The 27,646-nt window shown below is 36.6% G+C and overlaps 4 protein-coding genes across 4 annotated transcripts; 1 reads left to right on the forward strand and 3 right to left on the reverse strand.

Moving 5' to 3' along the window:
* Positions 1-68: 68 nt before the first annotated feature.
* Positions 69-7,199, reverse strand: LOC112055060 (kelch-like protein 10). The gene is made up of 7 exons (XM_024095045.2): positions 6,224-7,199; positions 5,963-6,144; positions 5,515-5,726; positions 4,369-4,517; positions 2,796-2,982; positions 1,425-1,547; positions 69-989 (listed from the first exon to the last, which is right to left on the reverse strand). The coding sequence occupies exons 1-7, from the start codon at positions 7,064-7,066 to the stop codon at positions 799-801; spliced, it is 1,887 nt and encodes a 628-aa protein (XP_023950813.2). The 5' UTR covers positions 7,067-7,199; the 3' UTR covers positions 69-798.
* Positions 7,200-7,338: 139 nt separating this feature from the next.
* LOC112055063 (60S ribosomal protein L18) lies at positions 7,339-9,584 on the forward strand. Its single transcript, XM_024095050.2, has 4 exons — positions 7,339-7,426; positions 7,556-7,642; positions 7,727-7,988; positions 9,358-9,584. Exons 1-4 carry the CDS (start codon positions 7,424-7,426, stop codon positions 9,555-9,557), a joined length of 552 nt encoding a protein of 183 aa, XP_023950818.1. The 5' UTR covers positions 7,339-7,423; the 3' UTR covers positions 9,558-9,584.
* Positions 9,585-9,915: 331 nt separating this feature from the next.
* Positions 9,916-19,038, reverse strand: LOC112055057 (folliculin). Its single transcript, XM_024095041.2, has 7 exons — positions 18,622-19,038; positions 17,503-17,688; positions 16,837-16,972; positions 16,182-16,435; positions 15,583-15,787; positions 15,186-15,288; positions 9,916-10,141 (listed from the first exon to the last, which is right to left on the reverse strand). The coding sequence occupies exons 1-7, from the start codon at positions 18,886-18,888 to the stop codon at positions 10,009-10,011; spliced, it is 1,284 nt and encodes a 427-aa protein (XP_023950809.2). The 5' UTR covers positions 18,889-19,038; the 3' UTR covers positions 9,916-10,008.
* Positions 19,039-19,407: 369 nt separating this feature from the next.
* Positions 19,408-27,565, reverse strand: LOC112055058 (cytochrome c1, heme protein, mitochondrial). Its single transcript, XM_024095042.2, has 7 exons — positions 27,413-27,565; positions 27,065-27,115; positions 25,978-26,126; positions 23,239-23,365; positions 22,546-22,663; positions 21,246-21,427; positions 19,408-20,029 (listed from the first exon to the last, which is right to left on the reverse strand). Exons 1-7 carry the CDS (start codon positions 27,479-27,481, stop codon positions 19,799-19,801), a joined length of 927 nt encoding a protein of 308 aa, XP_023950810.1. The 5' UTR covers positions 27,482-27,565; the 3' UTR covers positions 19,408-19,798.
* Positions 27,566-27,646: the final 81 nt, after the last annotated feature.

Here is a 27,646-nt window from a genome sequence, read left to right on the forward strand (position 1 = left end):
TGTGACCCATGCGCTTTGAATACGCCGCCATAGCCCGAGTGGGAAATAAAACGATCCACTCATTCAGTTTACTTTATTTGTAAATTTCTCTTCATTTCTCGTGTGGTACAATAAATTTTTTCTTTGTAAAAAAATAAATTAGGTAACTAACACCTTATATTTTACATTTTTTTGAATTTTCTATATTGACTAGTGAAAATATCACAGATATTCACGGTCGCAACATTTACCTACCTATCGTTGCCAACCATTTTTATACATAAGCATCTATACAAACCGCATCCTCTGATTGTACGGATACGAACTATACACGACATAATACTAATATAAAATTTATTACAAACAATATTGCTATTTAAAAAAAACTTGTTAATTTAAAAATTTCACGTTATACATAAAAAAAATGTTTCTAAAATTGAAAGTTATATAATATATATTATTATTTTCTTGATTTCGCTAATTATTTATACAAAATAAATACAAATATTCAGTCAATAACACAAAAATGATTTCAGATACATTTAAAAATAAACTATTTACAATGTATAAATTGATACGGCAGCGAATCTATAATGCCTCTAAGAAATTGCCTCCCAATTTCCTATTAAGGTTTATTTATATTTGATATTCTTTTGATGAATCAATTAAAAGTGGTGGGCAAAAAAATATTTACAATGTAAATGGAAATAGATTTCATACAAAATTAAAATAAAGGACACTAAGTTTTGAATTTTCGATAAATTGATTAATTTTGATAAATCTTTCAAATTTTGTTGTATCCGAATGGGTTAAATGATATCAGGAATGATGAACCTGGTCGGCCCCAGCGGCCGGAACAGCTTTAGCCAAATATGAGAAAGATCTAGCATTCGGAAGACCAACAAGAACACAAGCACTTAGCGCTGACCGAGTCAGATTCATAGGGGCTGCATCGTACCATTCTAGCGTGTCACCGTCATAACATTCTACGTGAGGAATAGTCGTTGAACCTGAAATTGCAAAAAGTTTGGGATTTATTTAATAAGTACGTATTGCATCGGTACCTACGTAGGCCAGCACTTACTAACGCGTTTACTTAAAAGTGTTCATTCTCACTAAAAGTTAGCAATGTTGTAGATGGTAGAGAAAACTAAAGTACGAACAGCATTCCATATTCTTGTGATGTGAATCAGAAAGAGATATTAAAACATTTTGTAAGAGAAACTTCATAAGGATGCTGATTAGTGTCTGGGCCAGACAAATTGTAATTGTAAATACCTCTTTCAAGTTAGCGCATTACACGTATAACAATATTCGCGTACAACCATCAAAGTAAGTAATCTTATTCTAAAGGTGACATAATTAGACAATAGTTTATTAATCTTGCTCTTTTGTTACCGCAAACAGATAGCTATTAAATATCTAAAATTAAAAAAATGACTAACCATTGAATCCCCCGATAACGAAGATCATGTCGTCGAGCAGAACAGTAGCAAAGTTACTTCTCGCGCTGAACATTTCTGTCACTTCCTGCCATTCGCCGCCGCGATGTGGACAAAATCGTTCACCTTATAAAAATAGATACCATGTGTTACATTATATTGAAAATTACAAAACCTATTAAAGTCGGTGGTTATTAAAAAGATATAGAAGACAAAGAAGTTCCACCGTAAAATAGGTCATTAACCCTGATAGGCGTTGCTAAATTTAGCCGTTATAACAACCCAGTGAAAGTAGATATGCATATCTACATATGACATAATAAATAAGGATTTATGTCATGATTAATTATTGTAAATAACAATAGTCCTTGATAACTGAGCTCTATTTCAAGAACTTATCGTGTAATTTTTGTAAGATGAAATTAGTTAAATTTAATACCTCTACCATTATGAATTATGAACCAGACTCAATAGATGTCTTGGATTTGAACCCTTTGGGCTTTTGCTGCATTTACTTCCTATCCTCTCAATGACAAACTTCGCTTATTTGAAGGAGTACTCGTAAAGTAGAGTTAAAATATAGTTCAAATTCTCTAAAAAATCTGACAAAGCCTTTTTCCAAAGTATGTAGATGTTGTCTTTAATCAGAAAGCCATTTTATTATTCAACCCAAATAGCATACCCTTTGTACATTGATAGGCATATTTTGAAATATATCTACGCTTCAAGTCCTGTTGCGTCAGCGCTGGGCTTAGCGTATCAACAGCGTAGATGGCATGATTTTGGTTTATTAAAAAAGGCAAGACTTTTATTTCATGAAGTCTTGTTTTCGGTCAGATCAAGAGCACTTCTTTCAAAGGTATATATGTATTGAACTGCAAAATCATCATTATCAGCCCAATTTTAACGGCACATCTAAAGGACCAGGCCTTTCTCCTTAATATAAGAAGATTAGGCTTAGGGTAATAATGTTAAATCCATTTATAACGACCACTATCGGATCATAATGACCGGGGACTGTTGACTTAACGTGCTCTCGGAGGTACAGTGGTGTAACGCCTACAACTAAGAAAGAAAAACTCAATATTTCAAAGCCTAACCCAGGATCTCGAGATCCGAAGCCACATAACCACTACAGCCACTGGATCAACGAGGCAGTTAAAAACCAAGTTGAACTTAAGTTAAACTGTCATCATCATCATCATATCAGCCGATGGACGTCCACTGCAGGACGTAGACCTTTTCCTATCAACCAACCAATTTAAACCAAGACCAAGCCTCGGAACCATAGGTCATCACTAGCCACACGCACTGTTCGAAGACTTTTATCTTCAGGCACTGAGGAATTTTGAATGAAAACTGTCAAATAATAACCAGTATTAAGCCGACTGTAGCCGTTAAATCCTCCTAGCGCATATAAACACTCCCGATACGCGATGAGGCTGACTCCCGAGCGAGGACTGATCATGGACCGGATATAACTCCACTGCCTCGTGTCAGGGTCGAACATCTCCGCTGAACTCAGCACTTCTTGCCCGTTGAATCCACCAACTATGTATATCTGTTTAAGGAATAATAAGTTTAATTGAGGGTTCCACTGAGGGTGGAGAGAATACGCTTAAGCCAGTTTGCCAAAAACTTACATATACACATGGAATATTTCATTTTCAGCTGCTATTTTTTCATTATTTCTGTTGTTTTAACCTATAACTAACTGCACTTTACCTGGTGAGTAGGGTAAAACGGTAAGCGGTAGTACTTTACCCTGACACCTCAAAAGTGCTTGTAAACTACTTATATACTACTTACTTAAAATAAATGAATTTTGACATTTGACTTTGAATTCGTTCTATTTTTTTTATTGTAAATTACAATAGCTGCTGATTAATATTATATTAATTGTTTTATTTACATAGTTACCTACTTAATAGTTAATTTCTTTAAGAAGACACAGAAGACAATTTATTCACTTTGCCCCTGTTTCCCCTATGTCGTATTATGCATTAATTTGCAGTTAATTAAAAAAAAAACTCGCGTTATTGCTGTCGGAGTATGCTCGCTTAGATTTGAATCTAAGCGAGCATACGCCCTTAGTCATGATCTTGTTCATGCAACGCAACGTAAGCCATAGTTTAAGTTTTAAAAATAAATTGATTGAGCTATGAGTAGGTACACAGTAAAATATAGTACCTACGAACCAGTGGCGTGCACAAGTTATTTAACCAGGCTAAGTTCTTGTCGTACAAAATGGATTCTCCAATACAGGTTCGTAATGAGTCCTCAATAGGCAGAGAATTTATGCATCTATATTTATTAATTTTTTGAATGACGGGTGTCTGGATATGACTTCTGCTTCAATTAAGCGGTCGTAGGCTCTGTTATGTGCATTTTAAAAAATTAAATATCACGTGTCTCAAACGGTGAAGAAAAACAACGTGAAAACCTGAGAATTTTCATAAAAAAAACTATGAAGTCTGCCAATTCACATTGGACCAGCGTGGTGGACTAAACTAGCCTAACCCTTCTCATTCTGAGAGGAAACTCGTGCTCAGCAGTGAGCAGAATATGGGTTCTTGATGATGATTATCTATGAAGTGCACGCCACTGGTACGTCCATAGTACCTAAGGCTGAAGGCACACGATGCGTTGCGACGCCGTATCGCAAAAAAAGAAAACGTTATTATGTCGCAGCGGCGCCTTAGCAGCGTTGGACAGTCTGTAGATCCTTGTGACGTATAAACAACTAAGCTGTGCCGCTCTGACGTCAACACATTCACACCTCCCCGACTCGTCTCGGTGTTTACAAGTCCGGTACGGCGCTGGAGCTTATCGTGTGACATGCCACAGATATTCTATGTAAGACGACGCAGCGACACCGCACCGGCGCCGCACCGTCGCCGCAACGCATCGTGTGCCCCCGTTGTAACGAACGCAGTAGCTACAAAACCTTTCCACCGAGCGAAGCGGCGCTGGCATCCGAGCGCTGTCTGTTCATGGGCGTGGTCATCTCCCACTGGTTCTTGCCCGGATAGTAGCGCTCCACCGACGACATGCGTGTGCGCCCGTTGTAGCCGCCCAGCGCGTAAATGAGACCATCTAAAGACAAATCTTATAGCGTGGAAAATTCCATAACATTCCCGATGGTCCGCGAGAACCGAGAGGGGAATAACATCTGCTATTAATTTATTTTATTTGCTGTCTCAATGTCTTGCTTGACCTGAGCCATTTTTTTAAAGTCTTTAAAACGCCCAAATGTTATCGCCGCGTTGGCCGCTTTTAAATTTACATGTTTTTAATAAATAGTGTAGGAAATAGTAGTCTGTGACGGATATGACGCCGCTCGATCTCGTGTTGGCTTCAGTGTGCTCGTGGCGTTCGAGCCGTCCACATCTCTTGTTGTGTAATTCTTAATGGTTTACTTGGGATAGGCGGGGAGAGTGACTTGAGTGGAAAAGGGGAGCGTTTGTTAACAGTCAAAGGTACCTTGAACCCTACACACATCGTTCACAAGTGCGTGACTCCACTCAAGGTCATTCTCTGCCATTCTAGGGTCTTATTTTGGTTACAATTTGATTTGTTAATTAAGTCGTCCTGACAAGTGTTGTGAATCATAACCTTTGTTCGACATTAGTTTTCTTATATTTGTAATCACTTTTGAGTCCTACTACACAAAAGACCTCAATATCTCAACGCTTATCACCAAGAGGCCGTGGTTATAAGGCCGCTTGACTATTGCCGTAATTGGAGAGAAATGGAAATATTGGTCATATTTAAATGATATGACCAATATTTCCATTGGTGGGGGGAGGAGGGGGAGGGGTGAATCCGTGATTGCTACCCTAGAATGGATCTGTGCCCACCTTAGGATTTTGGACTACCAGCCTACAAATATGGAATTCTATTATGATACTAATAATTAATAGAATTGATGTCGGGGGCAAGACCCACCCTAGAAAATAATCCTAGATGCACCAATGCTGACCCGAGCTGGGAATCGAACCCAGGACCTCTCTGTTTATATCTACAGTACTACCAACTGTAGCAGAGAGGTCGTCAAAAATGTCCAAGGTTTTATAGCTTTAATGAAACTTACCATGAACAACTACACTGACATAGCACCTCGCTTGATACATACAAGCTCTCTCGTGCCACGTATTGGCGACTGGATCGTAGCACCGGACGGTGTTGAAGTGGTCGCTGCCATCGAATCCTCCGATCATGTAGATCAAATTGTTCAACGTGCATAGGCCGTGATACGCTCGTGGTGATAAATCCATGTGAATAGAAAGGAACCAGCGGTCGGCGCTGTAAGATCACATTAACGTACCTCTATAAGTTTAGAAATTAAAAAAATAATTATGGAGGTATTTTTAAATTTGAGTTCTAACGATTTTTTAGATATACTTTTTTTTAAGTATCAGCTCTGCGTTCTAGCCTTTTGTGAAAACATAATTTGTTAAAAATTTGTTACCATATAAAAAAAATACGGTAGGTACTAATGAGAGGGAAAAGAGACGAGATTTTTATAATTTGTTTACTACCGTGTGTCATACGTTTCAACGAAACTTGTTGGGCTGCCGGCACTCCAACCTCCTACTGCGAAAAGTATTTCGTAAGGTATTCTTGGTCTTGCTAATGGATCATTAAGATCTGCCTCTGTTTCAGGTCTGGAGTCCAGTATCGTAAGGAAAACTACGGCTGGATATAGCGCTTCTTGACATTTCTGATAAAATGTTAGATAAATTTTTAAAAAAATCACTTATAACTCATAATTGTATATCTGACTGAAAAACAATAATTACCGCATCATCGATTACAGGTTGCCATTGTAAAATTTTGGTTTTAAAATATTTAAAACTTATGTGGCCATATCTAACACAGGATAATAGAGACGGAATATATTTTTTTCTGTTATCCAAATCATGCTCTACCCACGTCTTTAGTGCTTGGAAAACAATTTCTTCATTTTTAACGTTTAATTCATCATCACGCAAAACATCTTCTAATTCTTCATAGGATAGTGATTTAAATTCGCTACATTCTTTTAAAATTCTTGCAAAATTTTGTCTTATATACAGTTTGCCCTTTTTTTCTAAATCACTACAAAAGTAGCATCTGGCGAATTTAAATATTCCAAGACAGTTGTGAGGACGCAACTCTTGTAAAAGGAATTGGCAGCATAGTTGAATGACACCAACTACATCAAACTGGTCAGCATATGGTAGCAAATATTCTACGTTTTCGGCAGTCACTGTACATGTTCCTGAATATGCATAGTCAAGAATCAAATTCATATAATACGACGGAACATCAACAAATATTACTCTTTCTTCAGGCTCTCCTTTTTTCAAGGAATTTACAAATATAGCTTTGAAATAGGGACTAACCGCCGAAAGTATGGCGCGGTGCAAGTCTATAGAAATATTATCTGTACAAAGGATTACCCCATCACAAAGTTGGCCATTCTGTCTCAATTCATTCCATATTGCTGGAAATTCTACAATTGAGAAATTTTCAGGGAGGCATACACATTTTCTTTTACGAGTTACAATTCTTTTTTTTGCTAAGCGAGGCTTAGTGGATGCAGGAATACGAACGGAATTTTTATTTTTTGATAATTTTCGATGTTTCGTATTAAATTCCATCCCTTTCGAAAAAACGGCGGTCGAAACTTGTTATTCTGTCGCGATGACAGAATTAAATCTCGTCTGAAAGTTCTATTTTTTTGAAAGTAAAGTTTTACTAAATTTTTAAAAACTGCCTGTTCAAAAGTCACATCCTTTCTATGTATCTAAGCATCCTTTACTATAAATAACCACAATGTTCTTTTCAATTGTCTGTGGAGTAAAGTATAAGAGTGACGTTTAGATTCCAAAAAGGCTAGAAGTTAGAATTGTAAAGTGAATTTATAAAAAAAACAAAGTTTATGATTTTCATGTCAATGTCAAATATTGTTTCTCTATTTTTGTCTATAGTCACGTCTTTTTCTTCTGGTTGTCAAAATGGTGAGTTTCGCACGGAAGATAAATAAAATTAATCGAGAAAAATCCGATCAAAATAAATGTGAAGTGAGAGTTGAAAGTGATTTTCAGTTAGACGAGTGTTGTTAAAATGTGTTGTAACATTTATTTCAGGGTGTCGACATCAACCATAAACACGACAGGAAAGTTCGGCGCACCGAAGTTAAATCCAAGGATGTATACCTGAGATTGCTGGTTAAAGTACGTATAACTCTTTATTCAAACAGCCGATTGCTAAAACATTGTGTTGTGCTATGTTTTCCTAACCTATATCTTTGTTGACAGTTATACAGATACTTGGCAAGACGTACAAATGCCAAGTTCAACCAGATCATCCTTAGACGGCTATTCATGAGCCGCATCAACCGGGCGCCGCTCTCGCTGTCCCGGTTGGCGCGTCACATGAGCAAACCCACTCGCGAAGACCTGATCGCCGTGGTAGTTGGCACAGTGACCAATGACACCAGGCTATACAAGGTCCCCAAGCTAACAGTGGCTGCTCTACACGTCACTGAGAAAGCTCGCGCACGGATTTTGGCTGCTGGAGGTATGTTTTTCCATGTAAATAACATTTCAGTTGTGTACTGTGTATTTATTTACTGTTGTATGAATAACATAACCTTAATTTTTCTATCATATAGTGAATAATATTTTGAATACTACACAATGTATTGAACTCATAGCTACTGAAGATAATTATATTATTCAGTTTTTTGTTTACAAAAAATCTAATGTAACTTAAGTTAAGACTAGTATTAACTTGGGTTTACTTAGATTAAACTATTTTTACATTTTAATTGCAAAAATTCTGCTGCCGCACTTCTGGAAATGTAACTTCATAGCAAGTGCACCTACTAGTGCAGGTTTTCTCAAAGTATGCGAACCCCTAGGATTCGCCATTCATCAGCAGGGGCTTCGTGACGAGATTTACGTAATCGTGGCTTTGATAACTGATACCAAGTCAGAATTAAGGTTAAAATTGTCCAAAATTACTCGTAACATTGAATCTATTTGCGACAAGCACACCCATCACATTAATATTACAAAGACATTTCTTTTGGTACTTATGTGTTAACTTTTATTCAAATAAAAACCTTATTTTCTTCAACAGTCAAATTAATTTTTTTCTTCGGGAGGGGGTTGGGTTCATTAGTTAGTAAGGGGTTTGCTGTCACTTGGAAATTTTAGCAGGGGTTTGTGGAGCCGAAAGTTTGAGAAACCCTGTACTAGTGTTAATAAAAATACTCATGAGAGTGATTTTATAAAAAAATAATAGTGTAGTATATAGTAAAAAAATAATAGTATAAAAATAGTAGTGAGTACCTGATGACGAAGCCATTAAACAAAGAATTTTTCAAATTGGTCCAGTAGTTTTAGAGCCTATTCAATGCAAACAAACAATCAAATCTTTACTCTTTTTATTTTTATTATATAAGTAATTATTTTCTAGTGTTACTCTGGTGCTCCCGGAAATGCCTTTGTTTATATCAGTTTCGAAGTTAGTTCCTGTATTGTATGAATTAAATTTTTTATGTCATCGTTATCAACCCATATTTGGCTCACTGCTGAGCTTGAATCTCCTTTCAGAATGAGGGGTTACATCAATAGTCCACCACGTTGGCCGAATGCGGATAGTCTGACTTCACACACGCAGATAATTAAGTTAATTCTCAAGTATGCAGGTTTCCTCACGATGTTTTACCTTCACCGTTTGAGACATGTGATAATTAATTTCTTAAAATGCACACAACTGAAAAGTTAGAGGTGCATGCCCCAAACTTGATTCGAACCCACAGTCTCCGGAATCGAAGGCAGAGGTCATATCCACTGGGCTATCATGGCTATCCACTAGGCTATTTCTATTGTTAAATTAAAAGTAATACTTATTAATGTTTACTTTTATGTATTGCTTCCAGGGGAGATCTTAACATTTGACCAGCTTGCGCTCCGTGCCCCCACTGGCCGCAAGACTGTCCTGGTACAAGGCCGCAGGAATGCCCGTGAAGCTGTCCGTCACTTTGGCCCGGCGCCTGGAGCACCTCGTTCACACACCAAGCCCTATGTGCGATCAAAGGGACACGAGCGTGCTAGACCTAGCCGTCGCTCTAATGTGTAATCTTTTAAATATAAGGAGTACAATCTATTTTGAGTTTTCATTTAACTTTCCCTAATATTGAGACTTGCTTTACCTATTAAAATTGGGGAACAGTGATTTTTATTTAGCAAATCAATGTTTTAGCTATTTTAGAGTCAACCTTTTATTCAGGCTGCTCCCATTTTTGAGCTAAATGTGAAGCTTGGATTGTCAATTTTTTACTGGGAATGGAAAATGGAATAATTTCACTGTTCTATTTACTGTAGCCATTAAGTAATAGTGATCTTGAACTACATCTTCTGTCTCTTCTCTTTCACCCAAAGGGAAATGGCTTTAACAAAACAAAAATTGTAGTGTTTTTGAGTAGTAAGACTAAAACTTGTTTCAGTTAAAATAAACATTTAATAAATAATAACAATTTTTAACACTTATTACATAATTCACAATATTATTATCACAGTTTTTTTTATATTCAATCACAAAATGTGTTTGACCAATAATTCACTAAAAATTCATCTTGCTTTGTCACACCCAAAACTTGTTCCAAATTTTTGATGGCGTCAGGTTTTCCCGACAGTAATGCTGCTTTTAATGTTCTTGCTATGCTAAAAAATAAATGAAAATTCATCATGTTTGACGTTTATACATTTCATTGGCTACTGTCATCTCGAAGGTATTTGATAGCATGCTTAACTCTCACTTAAATAAATTCTTTAGACCGCACGATAACCAATTTGGTTTCCGACATGGTTTGTCTACTGAGAGTGCTGTTTTGGGGCTGAAGCATGCTGTCACATACTATGCCAAGAGGAAGACTCAGATTTACGCCTGTTTTCTGGACTTGTCTAAAGCATTTGACCTGGTTTCTTATGACATCTTATGGCGAAAGATGGAGGAAGCAAAACTACCTCCAGAACTCACCAATATTTTTAAATATTGGTATAGAAACCAGGTCAACAATGTCCGGTGGGCAGGCGCATTGTCAGACTCGTATGGGTTGGAGTGCGGAGTGAGGCAGGGGGGGTTAAGCTCACCTACGCTATTCAACCTGTACGTGGATGACTTGCTTGGCGAGCTCAGCAGCACTAGAACCGGCTGCTACATAGATGGAGTGTGTTTAAATAACATAAGTTACGCCGATGATATGGTGCTGTTGAGTGCGTCAATCTGTGGTCTCAGGAAGCTCATAGCTGTATGTGAGGCTTATGTGGAGAAACATGGTCTTGCCTATAACACTAAAAAGAGTGTAGTGATGGTCTTTGAGGCAGAGGGTAAAACATCTAAAAATCTAACCCTTCCACCCATCTCGCTGAATCGCGTAGCATTAGAGAGAGTGAATAAAGTCAAGTACCTTGGACACATGTTGACCCCTGACCTTAGAGACGACACTGATATCGAGAGAGAACGGAGAGCGTTATCAGTAAGAGCTAATATGCTGGCCCGCAGGTTTGCGCGGTGTTCCTATGCCGTTAAAATTACTTTGTTCAGAGCATACTGCACTAGCTTCTACACGTGCAGTCTGTGGGCCAAATACTCTCAAAAATCTTATAACGCTCTCCGTGTACAATACAACAACGCATTCAGGGTGCTGATGGGGTTGCCCCGCTTTTGTAGCGCATCGGGGATGTTCGCGGATGCACGTGTTGACTGTTTTTACGCCACAATGCGCAAACGTTGTGGATCCTTGGTGCGCAGGGTGCGGGGCGGCACCAACAGCATTCTTGCAATGATTGCGAGCAGGTTGGACTGTAAATATGTGAATCACTGCTGTTCCATGTCAAATGGATTGGAGCGGCAGTGACACACATATTACTAGTACGATATCTATACTTATAATAAATCCGTAGAGAGGTCAATTCTGTACATGAAATATATTTCCAAAATAACTATCAGGGGGTGATTAGTGATCGATACTGATGCCAAAAATGCAATCAGTAAAATTTTTGTCTGTCTGTCTGTCTGTCTGTCTGTCTGTCTGTCTGTATGTTCTTTATAGAAACAAAAACTACTGGACGGATTTTAACGAAACTTGGTATAATTATTCTACATACTCCTGGGCAGGTTATTGTATACTTTTCATTACGCTATGATCAATAGGAGCAGAGCAGTGAAGAGAAATGTTGAGAAAACGGGAGAAGTTACTCAGCTTTTTAAGCTTCCGTCGCATGTACAGCCTTAATGGTTAAAGCTACATAGAAATAATGTATGACGGAAATGTTCTCCTTAAAATTATCTATAAAAACACAACAGCATATATATATCTATCTTTTATGGTTGACTCACAATAACACGTGTAAGTCCCAGTAGCTTAGCAGTTCGGAGCTTTCTAATTATATTTGTCTACTCTTATGTTTATAACACTCATCACTCATCTCTAATAAGAAAGTTAACATTATAACCTATTCAATAAAAAAAGAATCATAAAAATCGGTTAAGAAACACCAAAGTTATACAAGAAATAATATGCTAAGCCATTGCGCGTGAATACTAATTCATTCTATATGGATTATTTTTAACCGACTTCCAAAAAGGAGGAGGTTCTACGTTCGGCTGTATGTATGTTTTTTTTTTTTTTTTTTTTTTTTTTATGTATGTCCAGCGATAATTCCGTCATTTGTGGACCGATTTTGAAAATTCTTTTTTTGTTTTGAAGGGTTTGATTCCAGAGTGGTCCCATTTTTTTCATGTCAGAATCTGATGATGGCATCCTGGAGAAATTGAGGGGAACTTTCGAAAATCGTAGGGACGGCTAGTGCGTTTGTTAGTGTTTCCATAAGGTATTTTAAACCACTACAATTTTATGAAGGTCTGGAGTTGGTCTGATGATGGAGCCGATACACAGACGATGGAACTCGTCAACGATTTACGGCAGGTACCTTTTGTTTGGGCTTGATTTATTTGTATTGATGAGAACTTTCCAGCTAGATGGGTTGTGACTGTATTAAGGGTCTGATGATGAAGACGAAGGAGAGTTAAGAGAACTACTCAACGGTTCACAGTAGCTACCTTGTGTTTGAACTTGATAAATTTGTATTGATGAGAACTTTCCACCTAGACGGGTTGTGACTGTATTAGGGGTCTGGTGATGAAGACGACGGATAGTTAAGGGAACTCCTCGACAGTTCACAGTAGCTACCTTGTGTTTTAACTTGATAATTTTGTATTGATGAGAACTTTCCACCTGGATAGATTGTGACTGTATTAGGGGTCTGGTGATGGAGATGAAGGAGAGTTAAGGGAACTCCTCGACGGTTCACAGTAGCTACCTTGTGTTTGGACTTGATAAATTTTATATTGATGAGAACTTTCCACCCATATGGATTGTGACTGCACAGGGGGTCTGGTGATGAAGACGGGGGACAGTCACCTTTCACGTTTTTCTGAATATTCATATTACGTGTGGATAAAGGGGTAGTGAAATTTTGTATATGAGTTAAGGTAGTATTTTTAAAATTGGGATTGTAGGACTTAGATACTTATCATAAGAATATAACGTTTCAACTAATTGCTCATTAATTTTTGTTTACACTCAGTAGGAGTGCTAACACTAAAAATTTTAAAATAAAAATTTTAATAAAAAAAATTCAACCGACTTCCAACTCAAAAATTAACCTAAACTAAAAAGCAAAAAATAACATCTTAACTATGTGCTACCTTCTGATCAGTTTGAAGGCGGTGCCAAGCCAGTGATGTTTTAATTCAAGCCGTTTAAATTACACAATTTCTGTGATTCTTTCAGAAACGGCTTTAATTAAAACATGTCACTGGATTGGCACCGCCTTCAAACTGATCAGAAGGTAGCACATAGTTAAGATGTTATTTTTTGCTTTTTAGTTTAGGTTAATTTTTGAGTTGGAAGTCGGTTGAATTTTTTTTATTAAAATTTTTTGTGTAACGGTTCCCGCGCTCGACACGACTCGCGGTGGGAGGAATAAATAACGAAGTGCAGCCTTAATGAGTAGGGTAGGGGTAGGGTAGGGTAGGGGTAGGGTAGTGGTAGGGTAGGGTTGGGATAGGGTAGGGTAGGGGTAGGGTAGAGGTAGTTTAGGGTAGGGTAGGATAGGGGTAGTTGAAAGTTTACAACGACTTTCACGCGGATGAAGTCGCGGGCGTCCGCTAGTATTTAATAGAATAAGTTTGCTATAGTTTATAAGTTACTAACACATTCTATTTTTACTAACACAATTATGAGCCTATTGAAGCTTGAAATAAATAAATTATTATTATTATTATTATTATATACTAGCGGATGCCCGCGACTTCGTCCGCGTGAAACTCGATGTAAACTTTCAACTACCCCTACCCTACCTCTACCCTACTCCTACCCTACCCTACCCTACCCTACCCCTACCCTACCCTACCCTACCCTACCCTACCTCTACCCTACCCCTACCCCGTTTTCTAATTATTATTAATATGAACTTTATTCAATAACAATAAAGCTCAAATTGACTACGTTTTAGTTACAAATCATTTGTATGGGAAAAAGAAAAGGGCTTTTTTAGGGTTTTTGCCAAAAAATTAAAGTTTATAATTAACAAATAAAAAATAGGGGTTGATCGTAGAGGGGTGAAAAATTGAAAGTATTATGAGATTTTTTATTGTAAGTCATCAAAAAATAAAAAAAAAATTTACCAAAAAATATTATAGTTTTTAGTTAACAAATAAAATATAAGGGTTGATCGTAGAGGGGTGAAAATTTAGGGTTGTATGTATTTTTGTATGCTGTGTCATAAAAAAATAAAAACAAAAAAATTTGCCTAAAAAATAAAAAAAAAAATTTAGGGGTGGACTACCCTTAACATTTAGGGGGATGAAAAATAGATGTTGGCCGATTCTCCACCCTGGCCGACAATCACGCTAAGGATCACAAAAATCGGTCGAGCCGTTTCGGAGGAGTTCAAGTTCGAACACCGCGACACGAGAATTTTATATATTAGACTAGCGGATGCCCGCGACTTCGTCCGCGTGAAACTCGATGTAAACTTTCAACTACCGCTACCCTACCCCTACCTCTACCCTACTCCTACCCTACCCTACCCCTACCCTACCCTACCACTACCCTACCCCTACCCCGTTTTCTAATTATTATTAATATGAACTTTATTCAATAACAATAAAGCTCAAATTGACTACGTTTTAGTTACAAATCATTTGTATGGGAAAAAGAAAAGGGCTATTTTAGGGTTTTTGCCAAAAAATTAAAGTTTATAATTAACAAATAAAAAATAGGGGTTGATCGTAGAGGGGTGAAAAATTGAAAGTATTATGAGATTTTTTATTGTAAGTCATCAAAAAATAAAAAAAAAATTTACCAAAAAATATTATAGTTTTTAGTTAACAAATAAAATATAAGGGTTGATCGTAGAGGGGTGAAAATTTAGGGTTGTATGTATTTTTGTATGCTGTGTCATAAACAAATAAAAACAAAAAATTTTGCCTAAAAATAAAAAAAAAAAATTTAGGGATGGACTACCCTTAACATTTAGAGGGATGAAAAATAGATGTTGGCCGATTCTCCACCCTGGCCGACAATCACGCTAAGGATCACAAAAATCGGTCGAGCCGTTTCGGAGGAGTTCAAGTTCGAACACCGCGACACGAGAATTTTATATATTAGATTTCTCATGTTACTGAAAATGTCCTTACCCCAGCCATTCCAGTTGCAATGATTTGATATGCTGATTCAGTACTTCATCATTAAATTTAGTATTTTCTATGGCATTTTCAATTTTCTTCATAAGTGTAGGACCTAAAAGATAAAATTTTTGCAAATTATGGAACACAACCAACTTTTGGTGCTTAATGTTAAATATAATAATCTAAAAGTAGTATCACATCAAAACTGAATAATTTAATACATATCATTTTTATATTTTTGGTTCTTTATTTAGATATAAAACAAGGCCTGTTTTTATTGTCGTGTAAGTTCCTTACTTTATTTTTTTTTAATTTGCCAACTGAGTACATAGAAATTAGAAAAGAAAATTATAACAGCTGAGAATAGTACATTAAGTGAGTTAGATGCCATAGATGTCGCACTTACATTTCAGGGGTATACTATTACTCCATTTGCACTCAAAATTACTATTTTCTGTTTCCTCTAGAATGCAGACATCTTGTGAGGGTAGCAATTGTACAGAACTTTCGGCTTTGATGTGACTAATGTTCTGATGTACTCCACTTGGTGTTAAACTTGACAGAGTATTTATAATTTTAGTAGGCTCAATATGTTGAGATTTGATCACTATCTGAAAAAGTAATCAGGATTTGTTAAAGTACATTTAACAATGCATATTATGTAAGAATGGTTTTTAAAAATGTCATACAAAATATAATAATGATTGATGACTAATAACTATAATTATGAAATTAGAAATTCCATAAAGATCTATTTTTTCAGTCTGTTATACTAAATATCCCACATTTGTAAGTTTGTCGCTTTCAGAAAATTTGCTCCAATCAACTTATTTGCCATTTAGTTTCAGGTTTTCTACAGAAGATATGCTACAATTTTCTTTTCCATCAATGAAATTAAGTTGCATTGAGACACTGATGTCAAACTGGCTCAGTAGACTTAATTGTCCACAAGACATCTAAATTATGCTTTTATGTCTTTTTTTAAGTAGATCATTTGTAACTTACATCTATTCCAGTCAAAGTACAATACAATAAAGTTCTGAAAACAGGTTTGCTCAACAATTTTTCTAGCTCTCTCAAAGACATACTGTCGACTTTTTGTACTGAACATGCATTATTGTCAAAGATTGTACTTTTAGTTGAGGTTATCTTTTTCAGTAGATCCTGACTAGTGTACAGAGTTTCTGAATATGTTACAGCACCAGCCCTCAACATCCATGTGAAGTGCGAGTGCAATTTCTTGAAAACATCTTCATTACCTGAAATAATCATGATTATCAGTCTATGTTTAGTGGTCCACTGAAGGGCTTTCTCTCTTAAATGTGTTCTCACCATGTTCCTTGAATTGTTTTATGGGTTCAGTTGATTTTGAGATAGGTAATACAGACACAGACAAAAATTTAGTAAATCAGTACCTATTTAAATCTTCTACTTAGACATTGGTTTTTTGTTGAAAATAACACAAGGAGAAACTCAAATTAAAAACATATTTTTCCAAGTTAAAGAACTAAAAAGCCTATTGGCTAGTCTACCTATGCAAAATATGTTTGCGTAGGTAGACTAGGCATTTCACAATTCATTAAAAAGATAAATGGGGTTTTGGAAAGTACTACCTGCACTTGGATATGATATTATACAATATGTAATTTATATTTTATACCTGTTAGCTGCAACAATGATCTAGCCTGGCCAAAATCATTTCTGCCAGTCTTCAATCTCAATGCTCGCTGTGAGCATATGCTTTGCTCATTCTCATAGACCACATCTGCTAACTGCTGTAGCTCCTTCGCTATTTTCTACAATAGAATTAAAGACATTTCTGTTATAATATACTACAACAATGATTATCAAGTTTAGTATCACTTCACAAATATCAAAGATTTTTGATATTTTGATTGACTTTGGCAGGGAGGTAGCTTATCGTTTTAGTTAGTTTAAAATGTTGACTGTCCATGCATTATATGTAATGTATTTTGGATTTGGCTGTAAAGTTCATGCATTACATTCCATGTATTTGCCAATGTCTACTTAATGACATTTATGGGACTGGACGTGTGAGCTACAGTTTTGATTTTCTATGGATGTTTAAACAATAAAACAGAAAAAAATTATCACAAATGTTCCATAGTATTTTTTAAAACAATATTTTTTTATTCTCTCCATCGCTATCTTCTAAAATAAATGTCAAACTTGTCTGTCCAGTGATGGTCTAAAACTCACTTATGCACTTCAACACCACTAATAATTTTAACTACAACACAATGTTTTGTTGTCATAAAACTAAAAATTATTTCAAATTACCCTCAAAAATATCAAAAATACTAACCTGCATATGTTCAGAAAGCACAGGTGTTATGTTCAGTAACAGCATCTTATCCTTCATCAGCACCACAATGGAGAACAATCTTTTCAGCCCCCTCGCTCTTGTGTCTTTCAGCTGGAACATGAGGCTAAGCACATGGCCCTGGGCATCACTGAAATATACCACTCCACCTTCTTTACTCCAACTAGTCTGAAATTAAAGAACATTCTTTTTATACTGTTGACCGTGTAGCATAGTAGATAGTGACCCTGTTTTGGGTTACCTATGGGTTCAATTCCCACAACCAAAAGGAGTGTGGATTTCATCCTACTCCTAATAAGTTAGCCTGCTTCCATCTTAGATTTTTTTTTTTTTATTCTTTACAACTTAGCCCTTGACTACAATCTCACCTGATGGTAAGTGATGATGCAGTCTAAGATGGAAGCGGGCTAACTTGTTAGGAGGAGGATGAAAATCCACACCCCTTTCGGTTTCTACATGGCATCGTACCAGAACGCTAAATCGCTTGGCGGTACGTCTTTGCCGGTAGGTGGTAACTAGCCACGCCCGAAGCCTCCCACCAGCCAAAAATTGCATCATTACTTACCATCAAGTGAGATTGTAAGTTGTAGAGAAGAAAAATTAAAAATTGTTAAATATTTGTGTGATGAACATGGCTGTGTTTATACATTACTAGCAGAACCAGTTGAGCTTTGACTTATGTACACCTCTTCCCTACCCCTTAGTACTATGTGCCCAGTCTATTTTCACTTCAGCTTCACAACTCACTGAACTATGTCAGTGACTTTGTTTCTTCTGCAGATCTCCTCATTTTGATTTGATCATGCAGAGAAACTTCAAGCATAGCTCAGTCCATCGCACGCTGAGTGACTTTGAGCATTTGTATGAGAGCCACAGTTGGCAACCAGGTATCAGATCCCTAAGTCATCATTGGCAACACATACTGTTCAAAGGAGTTTAGGGTAAGTAATACTATTAAATTCTATCAGATATTGTCGATAATCACAGTGTTCAAGAGCTTTGCATGCTCTTATGATATGCTCACCATCTCCACTCTCTATGATCCCTATTAGACGAGTGAGGTTTAGTTTTCATAAAAACTAACAGAGGGCAAATACTTACTTCACAAGTAATACTTCGTAGAGCTGCCTGCCTCAAGAAAGTAGTAACATCATCACTAGGAACAGACTCTCTGCTACAAAATATAATTCCATTATCATCTCGAGACACAAACACTGTATCGGGACCCAAAGAAGTACATCCACTGCACTGGACCGCGCGCTTCGAAGCTTCTGTAGTATGAGCCTCGTCGTCTGTCGTGAACGTGCAGAAAAGAGGCCGCGGTCCGTGGGCCTCACAAAAATGACATAAACCGATTATAGCATTCATTATGAATTTGAAAAGATTTCATCACTACGCACTTCGATTTATGTCTGTTATTTCTCGAGCTCAGCTTGTGTAATAGCAGTTTATTTTTATAAATAAAGAAAATCTTCTATTTGAACACAATCAAAATTCAAATCAATCAATTCAAAATAATTAAATGTCAATGTCACTGTCAAGTGTCAGATGCCGACCGGAATCCATTCCACAGATTATTATGATATTACGTAGGTACTTGTTCCATTCTATTGACGTAGTGGTACGTTCCACTAAGCAGAACGAACATCCCCTCTTGCAGTCAGGTAAAAATACTCAGGCCCTTCGACCATTAATAACAGGACCTGCATTGGTAACCGTTACCCCTCTGGCAAAGATCTAAACTTTTCTTCATTCTGTGCAATACAGTGTAATTTATTTACACTAACCATGCACCCTTTGCATTTGCAAGTGTCTTAAATTACACACTGCTTAAATTAAAATTAATTTAAACATTTTGATAAACAAAACACAAAATTAAAACATCAATTTCACGATTTTCAGTACTTCGTTTATTGAACTGCACACCATTATTCATCTTTCAACAAACTCCACATAACAGGCACAGTTTACAAAATAATTGATATAATTTTCATTATATTAGCAGAGCCGCATTCATTTGCACGACATACGTTAATATACGTTAGTTAACATTAGATAAATTATTAACATTAAATATACCTCGCTAACTAAATTCACTAGCCAGGTTTACTGATTGGTAACGGTCAAAAAGCGACGAACACTTCACATAATTCCCAGGAAAGAAAACATGGCAGCAAGTTGAGAAATAAATTATTTTTAATTACAACAAATCAACATGATGAATGGTCACCTATCGGAAAAAAAATTGTCTAAATTGTACGCTTTAACACTACTATATTTATTTCTTAGATACAGGTTTGTAGGCTAACTTTCTGGACTTGAGTGACGACCACTTGTGCCGTTTGTAGTAGTAGACAACGGCTGCTAGCATTGAGAACATGCCGATGGCTTTGATGGTCATGAGCCTGCGGTCGTCCAGCTCTGGCTCCGAGCACCACCTGAGGAAGGTGGCCACATCCTTGGCCATCTGCGATGCTGTAGCTGGTGTTCCGTCGGTGTATTCAGCAGCCTGTAACAATAGTATAATAAGAAGTATATCTTCAGGGGGGGCCCTACCGCCGCATCAATGATATGGGGCCCCCTAGGGGGCCTATGGGCCTCTTACATGTGAAAGCAAAAATTTGTAAAATGTAATCCACAAATTCACTTAATCTGGTGTTTTTGGTCACAACATTTTAGGTATCAGCAGTAACGTAGGGCGCGCCCTCCCATACCAAGTCGACTCACGCGTTTTGACTTTGGCTAATTTTCGAGACGTCATTAAGTTTGCTTGTACACAATAATAAAAGAGACCTTGAAGCATAAACATAGGCTTTGATTTCGGAAAAATCCACGATTTCAGCGGAAACAGGATTTTACAAGAACGTATGAGCTTTTTTTCTCTAAAGAATTTTTTTAAACCTTTAGCGGGAAAAGGCTCATTGCATACGCTTACGTACGCTATCCCTGCACTTGGATATAATGTGTTGTACATCTGTTGTTATTTTAATTTTCTTTTTAGGGTTCTGCACTCAACAAGGAACCCTTGAAAAAAAAATGTACCACCTCATACCTAAGAGTTTCACTATGTCCATCTGTGGTTTGGCTCAGATTATAACTACTAGGAAGCTGTAATTTTGTATGTCTATATGTACATTAAAAACGCTAATAAAGTCGCAAAATAAAATCTTGAAAAAAATTTTTTTTAAGATACCTACCTAGTATATACATGTAAAGTGGGGATGAACTTTTTCAATATCTATATCAGTTGGAAAAGTTCTAAAAATTTTGTTGGTGTGAGATCAGCATTTGTGCATTATTGAGGTTTAAGGAGCTAATTTAATCTACGGAACCGTACATTGCGCGTAGCCCGACACCTCAGACCAATTATTGTATAGGACCTGCCTCGCTAGACGTAACTTTTCTGTCAAAGTATATGATCAACGATCTAATGCGATTATAAAAACTGTCTCTATAGAATCGATGTTAAATTGTTGTAATCGTGTTCGTCGGTTAAAGAACTCCGTAAAAATACCTTTATGTGTAATTGTGTAAAAAACGGGCAAAAACTTTTAGTTTAGTATAAGATATATACAAAATCTAAGCTCGTTTTCTTCAGAAAATGACAGACAATTTTGTTCGTGACTATGAGTGCGATACAGGTCCTTCTATAATTGGTCTGAGCCCGACACGCACAAGGCCTATTTTTTAAAGTCTCAAATGCAAATTCCGTCCACAGTACATACCTCATCAAATAGCACTTGCGCCATAGAGATGGCGCCGCCGGGGAAGTAGGGGTTGTAATTCTGCCCCTCGCGCAGCACGACGCCGGCGGGCGCCTCCACGTAGCCCGTCAGCAGAGCGAAGATGTAGTCCTCGCCGCCCTTGCGCCCCGACACGATGAGAGACAGGTCCGGTGGGTAGGCACCTTTAAATTACATCATCATCATTATCAACCCATATACGGCTCACTGCTGAGCTCGAGTCTCCTCTCAGAATGAGAGGGGTTAGGCCAATAGTCCACCACGCTGGCCCAATGCGGATTGGCAGATTTCACACACGCAGAGAATTAAGAAAATTCTATGGTATGCAGGTTTCCTCACGATGTTTTCCTTCACCGATTGAGACACGTGATATTTAATTTCTTAAAATGCACACAACTGAAAAGTTGGAGGTGCATGCCCCGGACCGGATTCGAACCTACGCCCTCCGGAATCGGAGGCATAGGTCATATCCACTGGGCTATCACGTCTCTCTCACGTGTCACGTTCCCGTATGAATACGGGGATAATATATAGCCGATACCCTTCCTCTATAAATGGGCTATCTTACACTGAAAGAATTTTTCAAAACGGACCAGTAGTTCCTGAGATTAGCGCGTTCAAACAAAAAAACTCTTCAGCTTTATAATATTAGTATAGAATAGGACATTTATAAATATATATTAATCACTATCGTGAGCCCGAGTTTTTATTCAATAGATAGACCTTTATATTATTAGTCAATCTTACTTATTATGCCTACCACTCCTTCTAAGAATATTATTTCCTTTATCAGAGTCCCCAATTACTTATAATTTTGAAATTTCACTCAATATATTTTTTTAACGTTTCTTTTGCATATAATATACAATTTTTGATACCCTATGGCACATGTGCGTAAAGTAATGTAATGATATAGAAATTGGTGAAATAAGAGATACTTTACGAGCAAATGTGTTATAAATAGACTGTTACTTAACTGATTATGTATATCTGGCAACAACACAGTTGAAAGCAGGCAACTTTTACTTTTTCAATTTTTTTGGATATATTGTATTAACTAGTGTAAGACTTTTTTAAATTAACTATGAGGGAAGGTGATTAGATGAATTAAAAAAAAATATGCATTTAACTAGGCTCTCCACGTGCATAATTGTGCAATGTGTCAATCTGAATATTTTCCATCAATTATTTCTCATCTCAATTAAATAACAGATGAGGGTATATATTTATTATGCCGGATCTTATACTATTAATAAGTTATAGAATTGTTAAGACTAATTACCATTGTTGGCAGCTCGGGCAGCATTCTCATTGGGATAAGGAGACGGGAAGTAGTCCGAAAGCTTGCCCGGCCTCTCGAAATAGTTGCCCTCCTCATCAGGACCATCCTTCACCATTACCTGGAAAGTATTAATAGTGACTTAGTCCCAATTTCTTAAACACAGTATAAATATTCTTAAATAATGTAGATTATGGCATTTTCTATTGTGAGAAACTGCATTGTGGGTCCAATGGTTAACCTATGTCTCTTTGGGTTTGTATTACAAGGAGGATCTTAAATTAGAGTTGTTGGTCAGGTTATGAGATATTGGGTATTTTTCTTCTAAGACAATCTACCGGCAAAGACGTACCGCCAAGCGATTTAGCGTTCCGGTACAATGACGTGACGACGACAAGAGGTCGCAACGTAACGCAATGCACTAATGGGGCATCGCTATATCGTTATTTTTGATGTAAGTCTCTGCAGGTCTTCAAGAGGTCATCACGTTGACCGCTTTCGATCTATTGTGATCGTCGCTCTAACAGTGGAATTCATAGACATTGCAGGGTCACCCCCAGGGGATCGTTCGTCGTTTGTCGAGTGTCGAATTGTCAAACGCATAGAGTTTAAATTCGACACTCAGCAGTTGAACGATCCCCTGGGGGCGCTCCCACAACGTCTATGAATTCCACAGTAAGTCAGAACTAGTCTTACCTCAGCCGCCTCAGCCTTGGCTTGTTCCTCCGTGTGGGTCACGTCCACCAAGTTGCGGTAGGCGATGTACTGCAGCGAGTGACACGCCTTGCAGACTTGCTTGTACACTTCGTAGCCTCGCCTCACACTGTGTATGAGAAAGAGATTATGAAACTCATAGTCCTCGCCCACGCCAATGGTGCTTACAAATGTTACGAGTTCCTCCTCCTTAGGAGGTATTTGTAAGAAGTTATTGCAACACTGATGGTATGAATGAGGGTATTTGACGACTTGAGTTCAGTTCTTTGTTAGGCAGCGTAAACACCGTCACGCTGCTAGTCGCGTTAGTAATTTTGTGCAATAATGTTTTGTGTTGTAATTATTGATAATGTGAGATTGTAGTCAAAGGCTAACTTGTAAAGAAAAAAAGTGTTTTATGTTGTAATCCTACTAACATTATAAACGCGAAAGTTTGTATGGATGTTTGTTACTCTTTACGCCGCAACTACTGAATCGATTTAGCTGAAATTTGGAATGGAAATAGTTTTGGCTCTGGATTAACACATAGGCTACTTTTCATCCCGTCCAAAAATCCATGGCTCCCGAAGGATTTGTGAAAAACTAAATTTCACGCAGTCGAAGTCGCGGGCGTCAGTTAATTATTGATCATAAATTGTTTAGTCTGAGCATGGAGAACATGTCATGCATGGGAGGTAAGTGTCAATACATTCTAAACGGATCCCTTAAACCTACACCTAAGGTCACAAGTCCTGGGACCTGCTCGAGATGTTTCCTCTACCCAAAATGATGGTACAATCACTGTCGCTGCTACCCGTCACATTACACACATACAAATTGTATGAAATGGAAAATTCCTTATCAAAAAATACATATTCGTCATAATTACGTGATTTCACAGGGTAGACAGAGCGTTTTTATTACATCTATAAAGTGCCACACCCAACCAGTAAAGATGTAACACCAAGCAATTTAGCGTTCCAGTATGATGTCGTGTAGGAACTGAAAGAGGTGTGGATTTTCATTCTCCTAGTAAATTAGTCTGCTTCCATTTTAGATTGTATCATCACTTACCATCAGTTGAGATTGTAGTCAAGGGCTAACTTGTAGATAATAAAAAATAAATAAAAATCACACACTTGTCAATTAACAATGTAGAATCTGCCTACATAATGCCCTCTGGCGCTCCCCTGCATTATGCATAATAATATGTAGACTCATGTTAAGTGTTTCTATAGATATCAATATGGTGGCATATAGAGGAAAAACAAAACAATTATATCTAACATGACTAATGGCTAGTTGATAGAGATAACAGACTCTGATACTATTTGGTCTAGAATATGATATTAGTCCTTATTCTGACATATTTTTATTGCAAATTCACAAACTGCTACAAATGTCTAATATACAGGGTGATGGGGAGTATTTATTATTACTTCAAGGTGTGGACGAGTCCACTCATATGAGTAGGAGGAGCTAATATTTTATTAACTAAACAATAAAAACTTTTTATGTTTCATACAAGATAATTCAAATAATTCCGACTTTCCATGTTATACACGCCTTTATCTATGCTTGCATTTTAACCTTTATAGTTTCGCTACGTCATAATTATTATAAGGATGGGTATAAGAGACATTTTAAGATCTATTTACAAAAGAAATATTATTATTATAACTACAAAATAATATATATTATTATTACTACGAAAATAATAATTTTAGAACACATATTAGTGTGTGTGTTAGTCAAATTGTTAGACTTCAGGGACTGCGAATTCCGCCTGGCCAACATAGTATAGTAATAAATACTCATTCCTGGAGGGAAGCTACATCAGTGGATGTGCAGAGTCCGAAACGACATCCTAAAAAGACATTTGATCGAATTATGGTCCAGAGACTGATCTCCGATAGACAAAGGAACAAGAGAAAAAAAAAAATTTTTTTTGAATTAATTTTTGGTAAAGATTATAGCCCCAGAGTTATTGGAAGAACTCCCCAGCACCCTGTATAATATAATATATTATGCAAAAGAAGAACGTAATACTATATTACTAAAAATTTATATATTAACTTAATAGTCTTTCTTAATTATGACTATTCCACACTAGGGGACTCTTTCAATTTGAACCAGTAATTCCTGAGTATAGCCTGATTAACCAAACAAACTTTTCAGTTTTATAAATGTATTTTAAAGTATTATATATTTTTTCATTTATTATAATTTTAAACATTGTTGAAAATTATGAGAGAAAAAAAAATGAAAAACCATGGTCTAATTGTCACATTCAAGGCACACATCCTATATGTCAACCTGAGAGAGTGTTGAGCCTCATATTCCTGTAATTACACTTTTGTATATTGTATTACACTTTCAACCATGCTCTTCTGCAACATAAGAATGTTACATAATACTGCAGTTTTCCTTCTTGTTTCTAAATATCATCTCAAATAAGTTCCATTATTATTTGCTCATTAAATGTTCTACATATCCTCTGTTATAAAGAAAATGTAAAAAAAAAGTAATAAAAAAATTCATCTCATATAGAAAATTGTTAATTTACTCCTCTGAAATGGCTTAAATAATTATGATTAAATTTTTATGTTATGTGTATTTACATGTCTGTGATGTATCTGGGTATCGTGGGTCTAATAATAGGTTGTAATCAATTATTCATAAACCCTAAATGATTCAATATGTATAGTCAATATGAAAAAGTACACACTATTAAATTCTCACCTAGCATGATCAAATGACTTGAACCATCCATCATGGCTCCAAGGCTGGTGATAGGGATGTGCCTCAGTCCCTGAGGCCTGCACCGACTGTTCCAGGGCAAACAGCAGTGCCCCCACGCCTCCTCCCACCACTCCTAATGTGGATAACCACTGGAACAAATAATAACATACCAAATTAAACATACATCATCCTTTTAATGTCTTCTTAAGCCTCTATCCATAAAGGAGATATAGTTGCATGGAATCTTTATGATGTCTTTGAAATAAGCTGCAGGTGTCTTTACATACATTAAGTTACTTCATACATTGAGTACGTTAAAATCAAGACGCATCAGGCGACTCTGGGTGGGTGTGACACCCCTACGTAACCGTGATTATCTATAATCTTGTACTGCACATCTTAACACATGATTCTTGTAAACATCAAAAAATTGCCTCCTACTATACTCTTCATCATAGCCTCTTATAAACTCTGTCTTTCAGGCCCATAATAAGGTTATTATGGGCCTGAAATACAGAGTTTGTACCCACAACTCAGATACAAAGCTTAGCTGGTTTAGGGTGATAATGAATAAAATATAAATCTGTAACAATCACTGACAGTTGTTAATTTAAATGAACAGGACATACGTAAAATCACCAACTTCCCGACTCTGCTTTTGTCAATTAAAAAAATATTATAATGTTAAACTAAATAATGTTAAGGAAAAGAAATCTTGGAAGGAATATTCAATATTTTATAGTTTGAGTTACATAGGCTAGTAACAAAACAAAGAGCCAGGTATGATTGAGATAGAATAAAATAATTTTGATTTTTATTTTAGTCGACTGCTTCATTATTAAGAATCTAAAGTTAATATTTTGAATAAAATAAGATTTAAAAAATAATTGTAAGTAAATTAAATGTATACTATAACATCATAGTGTTTGTATGTTTGCATGTATATGAGTATACTATGTAATGATAAAAAATATAGTGAATATTTTGTTTCTATTTCCATGTATTGTGCTTTGTGGTTTTATTACTGGGATGTGTTTTTCAATTATTATGTATGATCACAAATAAGATAATGTGACTTTGTACTTACCAATTTTCTATTCTTCGTCCATCCCTTAGCACTAGTGGACAGCTGACAGACCTGTAAGTGATCGGTTCACATTAGTTTTCTATAAACTTATTACATAATGTTGAGAAGGTTATACTTTTCTTCAGCAATTTTCCTTGAACACTGAGCGAAAATCTCTTTACTCTTCGTCCTAAACTCGCACTTTCTCAAATAAAACACGTTATTATTTGGTAAAAACGTTCAAATTTAGCAAATTACAGCACTTTTTCTCAAAACAGCGACTTCTGCAAACGTCAGTTTCTTTAAGGGAGGACACTTTGGTAAAAGGTAAAATAATACAGGAATTATTTCTACACTTCTAGGCAATACCTGGGGTGCAACTATCCCATAATTTTTCAAAAGTCGTGCCCCACAAATCCTGCCTACGGCGGCCGCCATGTTAATAAATCTACTAAAATCGCTAAAATCTAAAATCGAAAACGTCTATGAAAGACGATAATGTCAACTGTCAACAACTGACATGACAATTGACAAGTCGATCAGCCCATAGTCAATAATATAAAACTATTTCTAGTATAAAATATTTATTAAAGACTAAATTCT

This window comes from Bicyclus anynana, chromosome 15 (genome assembly GCF_947172395.1).
Source record: "Bicyclus anynana chromosome 15, ilBicAnyn1.1, whole genome shotgun sequence".
In the NCBI taxonomy this organism is placed as follows: domain Eukaryota; kingdom Metazoa; phylum Arthropoda; class Insecta; order Lepidoptera; family Nymphalidae; genus Bicyclus; species Bicyclus anynana.

Bases quoted from the DNA above. Each gene is read 5' to 3' on its own strand.
- LOC112055060 (XM_024095045.2), bottom strand. From the start codon at position 7,066: ATGGAATTTAATACGAAACATCGAAAATTATCAAAAAATAAAAATTCC. The intron at 1,548-2,795 runs GTTATTATTTGA...TATTTTTATAAG, and splicing joins CTACAGTCGGCTTAATACTG to GTGAACGATTTTGTCCACAT. The intron at 990-1,424 runs GTTAGTCATTTT...TTGCAATTTCAG, and splicing joins CGTTATCGGGGGATTCAATG to GTTCAACGACTATTCCTCAC.
- LOC112055057 (XM_024095041.2), bottom strand. From the start codon at position 18,888: ATGAATGCTATAATCGGTTTATGTCATTTTTGTGAGGCCCACGGACCG. The intron at 16,436-16,836 runs GTATAAAATATA...TGATTATTTCAG, and splicing joins ATCATTGTTGCAGCTAACAG to GTAATGAAGATGTTTTCAAG. The intron at 15,788-16,181 runs GTAAGTTACAAA...TTACTTTTTCAG, and splicing joins GTACTTTGACTGGAATAGAT to ATAGTGATCAAATCTCAACA.
- LOC112055063 (XM_024095050.2), top strand. The intron at 7,643-7,726 runs GTACGTATAACT...CTTTGTTGACAG, and splicing joins ACCTGAGATTGCTGGTTAAA to TTATACAGATACTTGGCAAG. The intron at 7,989-9,357 runs GTATGTTTTTCC...TATTGCTTCCAG, and splicing joins ACGGATTTTGGCTGCTGGAG to GGGAGATCTTAACATTTGAC.
- LOC112055058 (XM_024095042.2), bottom strand. From the start codon at position 27,481: ATGGCGGCCGCCGTAGGCAGGATTTGTGGGGCACGACTTTTGAAAAAT. The intron at 27,116-27,412 runs GTATTGCCTAGA...GATCACTTACAG, and splicing joins ATGGGATAGTTGCACCCCAG to GTCTGTCAGCTGTCCACTAG. The intron at 26,127-27,064 runs GTAAGTACAAAG...TATTTGTTCCAG, and splicing joins GGACGAAGAATAGAAAATTG to TGGTTATCCACATTAGGAGT.